The sequence below is a fragment of the Cornus florida genome, unplaced genomic scaffold (assembly GCF_030987335.1).
Source record: "Cornus florida cultivar Cherokee Brave unplaced genomic scaffold, ASM3098733v1 CherokeeBrave_3.0.0_Hap2_Chr11, whole genome shotgun sequence".
Lineage (NCBI taxonomy): Eukaryota > Viridiplantae > Streptophyta > Magnoliopsida > Cornales > Cornaceae > Cornus > Cornus florida.
Window position 1 is genome coordinate 21,085,887 of NW_026775581.1, and position 13,193 is coordinate 21,099,079.

A 13,193-nucleotide genomic window follows, 5' to 3' on the forward strand; every position below is an offset into this window, starting at 1 on the left:
CATAGCTGCTACGTCCTCCTCCAGTGTCTGCAAGCGTGCCCCGAATCCGGGAGTGGGAACTGGAGACTCAGGCAGAGATGCCTCTGAAGAAGACTCCCGAACTCGCTCCTGAGCAGCGGCTCGATCACTGGTATCATCGGCATCAGCATCATCTGCAGCATCGGCATACTCCTCCGCAGGTCGCTCCAGGTCAATGTCCATGCGATCAGTAGCCAGACCGACTGGTGCGTCGTCCACTGCGATATCTGCTGCTGCTGGAGGTGCCGGCTGTGCCTGGGCTGCCTCCTCCTCCTCTAGTTCAGTTGCTGCCTCTACAGCTGGCTCCTGAAGACTCCGAATAAGAACATTGTAGCTCTTCTTCCAGTCGCTCCTCCCATAGAAGCTGGACCGTGCAAGGAGCTCCTCATCTGGGGGCACTCTGTAGCGCTGGTCAAGAAGGATCTGCGTGATGAGGTGTCCGAAGGGCAAGACCTTGGACCACTTAGGGTCCTCCCTGGAAATGAAAGAATCATACAGCAACCTCATCACGCTCCAGATGAGGACTGGGATAGATACCCAGCAGCCCGTGTAAAAAGCGTAAAGAGCTGTCAAGTAGTCATGACGCCTCTGGATCTTGTGGCCCGCCATGTAAATGTTCTGGAAGAGAACTGTGTCGATGAACCAGAGGTCGTCGGCAAGAAAGTCCTGGTGGCGAATGTCTGATCACTGGCATGATGGCCTGTCAAGGAGACAGCCATGTTAGAAAATGAAGGCCTATGCAGCCTCGGGTATGTCTCTGCAAGCTCAGGTGGACACCAGTGTGGGCACCGGCAAGCACGAGCCAGAGTGTCAACTGTGATGACAATCTCGTGGCCGTCCACTGTAGTGATCATCTCCGCGGTAGATCGTGGCGAGGGCCGGAGATGCAGAAAGAATAACGGCACCAGTCGCGGGTATACAAGGCCGATGACTGGGGCAAGGATGGCTGAGAGGCCCCGCTGCATGATATCCTGATAGCCAGACCGGGTCAGGATAGACTGGGAGAAGTACTCAGTATCGAAGTACGACTCCTGAGCCACGGTCATGGCTGCATATCTCAACAGCAACTGGTCACGGCGCTGAGCCGGTAGAGGTGGCTGCGGTGATGGCATGGCGGCTGTAGGAGAAGGTGATAGTGTGAAGGCTGGAGGAGCCTGGGATGTAGATGGCACGTGGTCAGCTCCCTCCTCAACCTCGTGGGATGGGGACTGAGGGGGAGTAGCCTGTGCGGGCTCCTCCTGAGCATGAGATGGCTCTGCAACCATCTCTATCCTGGGCCGTATATGTCTGCGGGGTCGCTGTGGCCCAGAAGATCGCCTGGCTACTGTCTTGAACCGCGGAGGCATGATCTGTAAAAAGACAAGAAAATTTCAATATGTAAGTCAGTGCCAGATATATAAGAATTTAAATGCATAATAGAAACATGTATGTCAAATAAGATAGACAAAATATGGATGACATGAATCTATGATAATGATGAAATGTGAGTCATGCTAAGCAATGTAGGTATGAAATGCATCCAATGTGGAATATCACAGGCATTGTGCATATAAAGATAGCATGAAGATGACACAAGATGAATGGAGTGTGTATGTGTGATCTTTGAAAGCTTGATAGATCGAACTTTAAGTTCGATCGATCACCGAAAATTTTCGATCGAAGCATGAAAGTGCACAAGATTGGATCGATCGAAGGTAGTGAAATGAAGTTCACTACTTCGATCGATCGAAGCACAAGTTCGATCGATCGAACTGTGCGAATGCCGAATTTGAAAAGTTGCAGATCTGTGAGATCTAGAGTACGGGGCCCACACAAACGTGTTTGTGGGCCCATCTACACACCATTCATACAATCAACAACACCCAAACACTCCCCAACTTCAAATCAAATCAAAAACCCCCAATTTTGGTTTGGCCGAATGCATGTGTGTATGTATAGCATGTAATCATGAAATTGAAGCTTCAACAATGAATGATTCATACATATTGAACAGGATTTAACATAAACAATCAATAACATGCATCAATTTAAGCTTGGAATCAAGAAAATTGCATTCGGTTTACCTCTAAACCGAGAGAGATGAGATGAGAGAGAAGGGGCAAAGCCGCGATGAAAATGGAGCTTATCCTTGGCGGAATTGGCTCGCCAGAGATAGGGAAGATGATTGGGATGGAGGTTGACCGGATTGAGCTTGAGATTGAGAGAAAGGGAGACTTAGGGTTAGGGTTTGTTTCGAGGTTGGATCGATCCAAGTGTATCGATCCAACTCGGTTTTATTTTAAAAACACGATATGCGGAGTTCGATCGATCGAACATTAAGTTCGATCGATCGAACCTAGGTCTCCACTCTAAATTTTTTTTTTTTTTTTTTTTTGAATTTTGAATTTTGAAAAATCAAAGGAAATTAAATTAATGAGATGCAAATTTCGATCGATCGAAGAAAGATTTCGATCGATCGAAGAGGATAAAGAATGTACAAGTTTAAGGGCTCAAGAGTTGACACGTGTTGGAATCTTGGATCGATCGAACTTGGAATTCGATCGATCGAACATGAAAAATTTTGAAAAGTCCCGAGAGCATACATTTTTGAAAAATGGATAAGGCCTGAAAATTTTTCTAAGTGTTGGGACTCATGATCGATCGAACCACATGTTGGATCGATCGAAAGGTAGTTCGATCGATCGAAATGGTTTACGATCGATCGAACTTTCAAAAATTTGGAGATCCCGAGAGCATGCATTTTGGAATTTGGATGCAGGTCCAAAATTTTTCTAAGTGTTAGGTGCAAAATGAGAACTGGATCGATCGAGTCCATAGTTGGATCGATCGAACCAATGTTCGATCGATCGAACCAAAACTTGGATCGATCGAAATTATGCCTAAATGCTTAAAATGACTTGAATGCTCATGTAATCCCTTACTCAGTTCCTTCCAATGTATATGAACCACAAAAATAGTATCTAGACTTCGCAAGAATCAAAATGCAAAATAGAAATGAGGGAGGAATAGGGTTTTGACATCCTACGAATTTCGGTGCTAGTCTTTAACATCTCTAGCAAGACCTAGGGTTCTTTTAACCCTAATCAAAGATCTTGCAATGCATCCCCTCCTTTTTGGGATGAGAGATGTTTTGAGTCACTCCCAACAAATGGTTCTTAGAAGAACTTGTTGGGGTAAACTCAAAAGAAGTCTTGAGTTCCTTGTCAAAACTTTCCTTAGGCTTCCACGCCCTTTCACAACAAGAGTTCGAAATCACTTTTCTTGCATGCAATGCTGAAAATGAAGATGAAGGCTTTGAAACATTGTTCATACACAAAAGCTCATTCCTTTCACAAGCAAGATCATGATATTCCTCTACCACATTAACCTCTTCCTCATATTTGTCAAATGGATTGGGTGTGGGGTTAAAGATGTTCAACTTTACTCTCATGTGCCCAAAAGAAATCTTCATTATCCCCGTCCTACAATTTATGTTGGCATTTGAGGTTGCTAAGAAAGGACGGCCAAGGATAACCGGAATTTGGTTCTTTGGATTGGGCACCGGTTCCGTGTCAATGACGAAAAAGTCAACCGGGAAGAAGAACTTATCACTCTTAATCAACACATCCTCAATTATCCCCCTAGGCTTTTTAATGGATCGGTCGGCAAGTTGTAAAACCACCGACGTCGGTTTCAATTCACTTAGGCCCAATTTGACATAAACTGAATAGGGAAGAAGGTTAACACTAGCCCCTAAGTCAAGAAGTGCCCAGTTGATGACATGTTCACCAATGATACAAGATGTTGTAGGTGCACCGGGGTCCTTAAACTTTGGCAAAGTGTTATATTGTAGAATGGAACTCACTTGTTCGGTTAAGACCACTTTCTTTGATGTTTGGCTCTTGTTCTTCCGCTTTTGGGTGCATAAGTCCTTCAAGAATTTGGCATAAGCCGGAATTTGCTTAATTGCATCCAAAAGTGGAAGATTGACTTTGACTTGCCTAAACATATCCATTATCTCATTGTTCTTTGTCTTTTGCCTTTCTTTTGAAATGGACCCTTTCAAGGCGTCCGGAAATGGAGTTTTTTCAAAAACTCTTTCAGCATTTTCTTTCAAAAAATTCTCAGCATTGGACTTGTTCAATTCATTGGATTTCAAATCACTTTTCAAAGAAGAATTATGAATAACATTTTTCAAAGAACTTTTCTCAAACACATTTTTCAACACTGTTTTCAATGAATCTCTTTGGAAATCATCTTTCAACTCACAGTTTGAGGGCTTCTCATTCTCAAGATCATGCACATGCAATGAAGGAGGAATAGTGTGTGGAACGGGACGGGTGACAACTTGAGGTTGTACCGATTCACTCTCTTCATTAGGCATTCTAACTTGATTGTCTACTACCCTACCACTTCTCAAGGTTGTTACCGCATTGACATGCTCAACATTATGCCCTTCCAATGCGGATTTGGTTTCTACAACACATTGTTGTTTGATTGGGGCATTCATGTGCATCTTTCCCTTCTCTCTAGCATTAAGTGTTTCAGCTATTTGCCCTACTTGGGTTTCTAGCTTGGCAATTGATTGAGAATGAGAATGCAACAATTAAGTATTTGCTTCTAGAGTGCCCAAAGCATTTAAAACCTTTTCCACAAAAGCGGAACCTCTAGAATTTCCTTGAGAATATGATTGGTTAGGAAAATGAGAATTAACAAATTAATTTCCTTGTGAGTTATATGGTCTTGAACCTTGGGATCCTTGGTTTTGAAGTGGAGGTGGAATGTATTTCCCTTGAAAACCGCCTTGGGAAGAGTTCGAGCCCTCCCCTTGGTTTTTCCAAGAAAAATTAGGATGATTCCTCCAACCGGGATTGTAATGGTTACCATAAGGATTGTTCCCTTGGTTCACAAATGTTGCATTAACTTGCTCAATGGGTTCATTTTAAATTTCTCCATGAGGACAATTAGAAGTAGAATGAAGAACACTAGAACAAGTCATACATGATTCATTTTGAGCTCTAGGAGAATGGTTAGGAAAGGAAGACACTTGATTCGCCAAGTTTTGATTGATCAATTGATCAAACTTTTGAGATAAAGACTTCATCTTGGCGGTTATATCATTTGAGTGGTCAACTTGATGCAAGCCAACACTCTTCCTACCTTGAGAATTTCTACCATTCCTAGATGACAATGTTTTATGCAAAGAGTTTTCACTCATGCTCTCATAAAGGCGCCACACGTCTTCCTTTTGCCGGTCTATATAAGAACCTCCCATTGAAGCATCAACCATGCCTTTATAATTGTCTAATAAGCTTTCAAAGAAGAATTGGACCAATTGCCATTTAGGCATGTCATGGTGAGGACACTTCCTAAGCAATTCATTGAAGCGTTCCCATGCCTCGTGGAAAGTTTCTCCCTCCCCATGTGTGAATTCTCTAATGGCGGTTCTCATAGCATTGGTCTTAGAAACCGGATAGTACTTTTTCAGAAATTCTTATTGCATTTCTGCCCAAGAAGTTATAGAAAAAGGCCTAAGGTTGTTAAACCAATACTTCGCCTTATCTTTAAGGGTGAATGGAAAAAGTTTCAGCCTTAAAACTTCTTTCGGCATGTCCGTGTATCGAACGGTAGAACAAACTTCAAGAAACTCATCCAAATGCTTGTAAGGTTCTTCACTAGGAAGTCCATGAAAGTTAGGTAGCATTTGGATAGTTTGTGCTTTAATCTCATAATGGTGTGCTCTAAATAGTGGCAATTGAATGCATGTGGGTGCATTATACTCATTAGGCACATAGTGATCTCTCAATGCGAGTGGTGGATTAGCAACTTGAGGTGCAACATGGACACCTTGGTTATATTGAGCTTGATTAATGATGGGGGGTTGTGGTGCATACATTGGCCTTGGAATTCCCATTGGAATTGGCCTTGTTGTTGAGGAGGTTGATGAATGTATGGCCTAGGCATGCCTAATGGAACTTACATATTATCATTCTGCACATTAGGATGAAGGATGCCTTGTTGGTCTATGTGACCAAGGTCTTCAACATGATCATCATTGAGAGCGTCCATTGGTAGATTGGTTCTATGTGAACTTCCTCTTCCCCTTGGATTCCTAATAGTGGATTCTAAATGCAAATCAAGAAGGACAAGAGTAGGTCTCAATGAACGACGACCATGCATGCACAATGCAACACGAATAAGCAACTTTCTCAACAATGCAATTAAACTTCACAACCACAATTTTTAAATGCAATGTATGTCAAATAAATGCCTCCACGTGGGCCCCCGATTTATCTAATGATGCTATGCAATGCCTCCACGTGGGCCCCCGATTTAACTAAAGAGATTGAGTAAGAAGGTCTCACAATAGTCCTTTAGCACTTCAACTCCAAAATTAAAAGCTTAGCTTAGCAATTTTACTTAACAATTTTTCATTTTAAGCATTTTTCCTTTGCTTTGCTTTGCTCCTTAGCTTGGAATTACTTTGCTAGCTCCTTGCTCAATACACCTAGTCAATGGAGAACAAACTTAATAAGTAATAAAAAAAAAATAGGAAATAAAAAGAAAGTAAAGACACGATCAAAAGAGTACTAATCCTAATTGAATTTCACAATTCGACGTTGCCAATTTAAAATCCCCGGCAACGGCGCCAAAAACTGACCGGTCCTTTACAAGGGTCACGATACCAAGTCAAGCTTGAAGAGTTGTGAATTTAGGAGGTGGCCAAGTTTTACATTTATAGAAAGCCACTACTACCTTTCTCTATATAAAATATAGATAGGGCGAGTAGGGATCGTCCCAAGGGATTAGATGGTGTATTGAATTGTAAAACTATGGTAATTAGGGTTAGTAGGTCGAGTGATCACACAATTGATTAGTTGGTTGATTAAGCTAAATTGAATTCAACTAAATAAAATAATATGAAGTAAACAAGAGAGAGAGAGGTCTTGGGGTGTAGAGATCACCGCTAAGCAATACTTTTCTATACTACTAACAAGTGATCAATTGAGGGTAATGGATGTGTTGCAATATGATAAGGGTGTGTGTGCATTAGGTTGATTCAATTGGCAAGGATGACAAATCAAGCAAATATTGTCTAAACATCATGTGAAGAGCACAATATATCTAAACAATAGAGCATATATTGTCTAGACAACATGGGGATAGCACAATAGATCAAAACAAGTCATTAATCCTTCATTAAGCTCACAATCCACATACAACACAATATTAGAGGAATATGTCATTTGGACTCACAAGCATGGAACATCAAACATCAAGAGTAGATTGTCCTCCCATCTAACATTACACTACCACTACACTAAATCTACACTACTAGCATGAAAATAAAGCTATCTAGACTAGGAGAGAGGCACAAACCATTAAGAATAGGCATAAACCATCAAATGAACCAAAATAGCATTCATTAAGCATATCATCTTGATAATATCTAGATCTATAGCATCAATACACATAGACATGCATCAAAAACACTAAATCTAGGGATAAGCACATGAATATCCTACTCTAGCATACATAGACATATGGATAGAATAGAATAGTCAATTGGAAGCATTAAACCATACAAACCATGAAATAATCAAGATTTATATATACATGAATATCAAGATGTATCATACAACACTAATCCCTCAATAATACACAAGATTAGAGTATAGAAAGCATGCTTGGGGCTAACTCTAGCCCCAAGAGGATGTCTAGCCACTCATGGTAGTGATGATCCAACCCTCAAGGGCTAACTCCATGGCTGCTCCTTGTTGGTGAAGATCTCCTCCAATGGTGCTCTAGCTTCCCTCCTTCCTCCTCTTCAAGAAGAGCCTCTAAGATCAATTTTCAATGTGTAACAAGAGACTCCCTCAAAAAGTGTATCATATTCCTTATATAGGTAGGTCAAATACACCCCATGATGAGCTGTGGTCGTGCAAGGCATATTCTCCAATCATTTGATGAAGGACGGAATAAATGAGCTGGACTTTAACTTTTTCTCGCTGGAGGAAGTTTGATCGATCGAACCTTAACTTGGATCGATCGAAAATGGGTTCGATCGATTGAAGTGGTCTGACTCCTCCGGATAATGACAAGGCTGGGATATTTTCAAGATATTTATGGGGAAAAAGACAAAAGTGGTTGGTAGGCGTACAGCTGTGGATAAGATAAATCATTTGAATAGGACAAAATAGGGTTCGATCGATCGAAGGTGATGTTCGATCGATCGAACTTGGAATTTCAGCAAAGGCCAAGGTTGGATCTATCGAGAAGTACTGTGATCGATCATAGATGTTCGATCAATCGAACTCTAAGTTGGATCGATCGAACTTTTCAGCTGCACAACTTGATTCCTTTTTGCTCCTTTCTTTCTCCGCTTTGCTCCCTCCTTTGGTTTATCTCAGGATTGCTTCAATTAAGCTCTTATTTGGCTGAGTTAGCTAAATTTTGGGATTAGTGTCTGAAAATATAAATAACATGTAATAAGTCTAAAACGGCAAAGTAAGATAGATAAAGGTACTAGAATGCTTAAGCTTAACGGGTTTAAATGCGCACTTTTCAGTGCTCATCAACTTTATGTGGCTATATGGTATGGAGGGACTTGGTTGATAGTGGGTGGTCTAGTGGAAGGATGCACATGCGCACCTGTAGCATACGTGTCTCCATAGATGGTGGTCATCTAGTCAAAATGCTTACATCCCTTCCTTCGAAACTTTTTTGCACCCCTATTCACCTACAAATTATTATCCTATTATTAATATGAAGTAAAACCTACATTTGTATATACCAGATAGATTAACTTTCACTACTAACCTTTATCAACCTATCCCATCTTTCAGGTTCAAGTATAACCATGCATGTCTTAGCATTGTATCCAACACCTATTTTTGATAACAATTTTGCCAAGTCTTTGTAGTCTGCCCTCAACTGGTTGAATTTATTCCTAAGTTGGTTCTTTGTAAAGTTCTTCCCTGTTTGAAGCCTCATGCCTTCTACTAAATTCTTCCAACCAATAGTGTTAAAAGTTCCAGAAGTATGATTACCTAGCCTCACTTTTTCCTCTATAAGGATAATGAAATTTTCAATATGAGAGTCATCCCATACTACTTTTCCATCATCGGTAATGTCTGTAAGGTCGTCTAATGGAACCATATTCTCATCATTCACATCCATCTAATTGATCATCTTAATTTAAAGTTAGATTTTAGTATAACTTTTGGTACGAATATACTCTTCACTAATGTGACGTTCCGAATTTTCACAAACCCGGATGTGTCAATGTGACCCGAAAGTTGACCCGATAACGGATCCGGAATGCAGAAGTGAAAACAATGGAAACAAAGTTCCTAGAGGTAAACGGCATCCCAAGAACGCTATAGTGACTTTCCACTAAGTCGCGGAGTTTAAAAGAAAACAAAATACGGAAGCAAAATTTAAAAAAAAAAAAAAAAAAAAAGGGATAATTTTAGCCCTAGGGGCAAAATGGTAATTTATAAAATGTTATTGGTGCTACCGAGCACACCATTGGATAGAAAATGAAAAATTAATGAAATTAGCTCAAGAATCACGTGATTCGGAGTTCGGACGAAAGAGAACGGTCAAAAAAAAAAATGGGCGTCGCCGCAGCCAAGGGGCACCAGGGCCAAGCCCCCTGCGAGCGCGCTCCCATGCGCTTGCAGCACGTGTGGACTTGGCCCTGGTGCTCCTTGGCTGCGGCGACGCCCATTTTTGTTTTTGACCGTTCTCTTCCGTTCGGACTCCGAATTACGTGATTCTTGAGTCTAAATTCATTAATTTTTCATTTTCTATCCAATGGTGTGCTCGGTAGCACCCATAACTTTCTAGAAATTACCATTTTCCCCTATGGCTAAAATTATCCCTTTTTTAAAATTTCGCTTCTGCATTTTGTTTTCTTTTAAACTCTGTGACTTCATGGAAAGTCACTATAATGTTCTTGGGATGCCATTTACCCCTAAGAACCTTGTTTTCTTTGTTTTCGCTTCCGCATTCCGAATCCGTTATCGGGTCAACTTTCGGGTCACATTGACACATCCAGGTTTGTGAAAATTCGGAACGTCACAGGTGGTATCAGAGCATCTCATGTTCTGATCGTCACAGGTGGTATCAGAGCATCTCATGTTCTGATCGTCATAACTAATATACGACACTGTGTGTGGGTGCATTTTTAACAATCTCAAATATATAACTACTCATGTGTGTGTGTAAAAAAAATTATTCACTACCCATTAGTACTAGTAATGTGTAAAGTATCATGGCAGCATAGTTAAACAAATGACTTCACATTTTTGTAGAATGAACTTTTATACAGAAGCTAAAACTATACAAAAGTAACATGTATGCAGAAGCTAAAACTAATGAAAGTAATATGTATACAGAAGTTAAAACTAATAAAAGTAATATGTATACAGAAGTTAAAACTATACAAAATTAACATGTATACAGAAGCTGGAACTAATGAAAGTAACATGCATACAGAAGCTAAAAGTATACAAAATTAACATGTATACAGAAGCTAAAACTAATGAAAGTAACATGCATATAGAAGCTAAAAGTATACAAAATTAACGTGTATACAGAAGCTGAAACTAATGAAAGTAACATGCATATAGAAGCTAAAAGTATACAAAATTAATGTGTATACAGAAGTTGAAACTAATGAAAGTAACATGCATGTAGAAGCTAAAAGTATACAAAATTAACATGTATACAGAAGCTGAAAATAATGAAAGTAACATGTATGTAGAAGCTAAAACTATACAAATTAACATGCATACAGAAGCTAAAACTAAAGAAAGTAACATGTATACAGAAGCTAAATCTGTAAAAAAAAAAATTAAAACTGCATACAGAAGCTAAAACTAAATCAAATTCCTCTGTTAATTTGCCTTATACTGTGAATGGCCTTTGAAAACTAATAAATATGAAATTACATCAATCATGTTCCAGTATGATTTTCCAAGATTTTGGGCTTAAGATTGCCACTCATGATTTGGAATATTTAGAGCAACAATCTGTCACATGCAATATGTCACAGCAATCTGTCATGTCTCAACAATGTATGATCTGCAAAAAAATTACGCCCTATAACATATTATACAAAATTAACATATATTCCTCAATTCCATCGATTTTGAACATAATATTGCAAGCAATCTGTCATACACACAAGTACAGTACGCAAAAAAATTATTTCAGTAAACAAAATCATTCATAGTATACTAATTTGCCCTTGGTTGATTTCCATTTTCTATATATATATATATCAATATAAAATACTGTAGATTGTATATATAAATAAAAAGTCATAAAATTGTGTTTCAACTAATATTAGTATGAGTCACAGACAGTTAAAACTATTTATATATCAGTATAATCTTGCTTCCATTTCTGACTAATTCTTGATAACCTATATATCACTTCTAACTACCCCATTTAAATATATATATATATATATATATATATATATATATATATATATATATCAGTATAATCTTGCTTCCACTTCAACTAAAACTGTGTTTCAACTAATATTAGTATGAGTCATAGGCAGTTGGATCACAGAAATTGAAAGTTTAAGCTTCCAAAAGATTTCTTGTCTTAGTATGGGTTTTACTAGTTTAGTTAATATAAAATTATTGTCGTAAGATAAAAAATAAATGGATTAGGGTATTTACGCTTTTCGTTAAATAAAAATCAAAAATAACATAGACCGAGTTGATTTTTTTTAGAATTTAATGGATTTCATTATGATCAATACTAAAATTTTGTAGAATACGATTGTGAAGAAAAATAGTTGTATTTATTAAACAAAAAGGCTTTCAGTTTAAATAATCAGTCATAGTATACTAAAATGAAAGTTGAAGAAAGCAGAGGGTAACAGTGATTTAGGGTTTCAAAAACTTCGAACTTGCAATCAAACTCCAAATTAGAACTCCATGTATGGATTTTCAACCGCAAAACAAACAAACAAACAAACAAACAAAAACTCAAATAATAACTCAAACAGACCAAGAATTTGCAAATATTCAAAGAAAGTAGTCAAACCTGTCGAGATCGTTGAAGATAACAGCAAAGGAATGCAGATCGTTGAAGGTTTCGGCCGAAAACAGTAGTGGAACCTTGGATTTAGTGTTCCACCATAGCAGTCACTAAAAATTGCCAGAGAAGAGAGAACAAACGTGAACCTTAGAAAATGCTAACATTTTCCTTTTATATGTCCTTCAGTTGTTGCCTCCGTTACAGTAAAATGATGGGCCATGTTTGCTCCGCTATAGTAACTGTTATAGGCTAAACAGTGTAAAAACAAGCAAAAACACCTAAATGGTGTTTCAGATTTTGGGCCACTTTTGCAAAATGGTTTGCAACTGTTTAAAATATAACAAGCCAGCCAAACATGTTTTGGGTTGGAATTAGGCTACTGTAGCAAGCCTAAAACATAAACACCAAAAACAAAACACAAACCAAACAGGGACTTAAACATTCTCATCCTCTTTGTATAGACATTATTCAAGACATTGAGCATTTGTAGTAGAGTAATCTACGTTTCAAGCTTTTGTGGACTTCTAGATCTTACAATATTGTTGCTCGAGTAAGTGGACTCTTGAACAAGGGGATGGGGATTTGCAGTGGTGAGTTTGGCCTTTAGGGTTGTTGAATGTAATTCATAGAGATATATCATATTCTTTATTAGGGGTTAAAAAAAAATTAATACAAAAACATTGAAAATGTATTATACACTTTACACACAATAAAGACCCTTATTAATGTTAATTCTCCAATTCAATTCGTTCAACATCATTTAGCTCCAACCAATAATAATAATAGAACAAGCTTGGACACGCTTGCGTCAAATTCAAGTTACCGAACCCATATAGTATTGTTGTTGTGACGGCCCAAGTTTTTCAACCCGGTGCGTCATTGATGAACCGAAAGTTTACCCGATAACGGATCCGAAATGCGGAAGCAAAAGATAAATCCAAAGTCTATAGAGATGTAAACCATCCCCAAGACACCAATGTGACCTTCCATGAAGTCATGGAGCTCAAGCAAATAACCGGAAGCGACAACCAACATGAAAAGGGTTAAATGGTACCCTATGGCACCAATGACAACCAAAGGGACAAAATGTAGTTCAAACTAAACCAAGAACACCAGGAAATGGCTTACAC

General features: G+C 38.8%; 1 protein-coding gene across 1 annotated transcript; it reads right to left on the minus strand.

Moving 5' to 3' along the window:
- Positions 1-8,799: 8,799 nt before the first annotated feature.
- Positions 8,800-9,177, minus strand: LOC132280869 (uncharacterized). Its single transcript, XM_059782626.1, has one exon. It carries the CDS (start codon positions 9,175-9,177, stop codon positions 8,800-8,802), a length of 378 nt encoding a protein of 125 aa, XP_059638609.1.
- Between the last annotated feature and the right edge of the window lie 4,016 nt (positions 9,178-13,193).

Coding starts and splice junctions, on each gene's coding strand:
- LOC132280869 (XM_059782626.1), bottom strand. CDS start 9,177: ATGGATGTGAATGATGAGAATATGGTTCCATTAGACGACCTTACAGAC.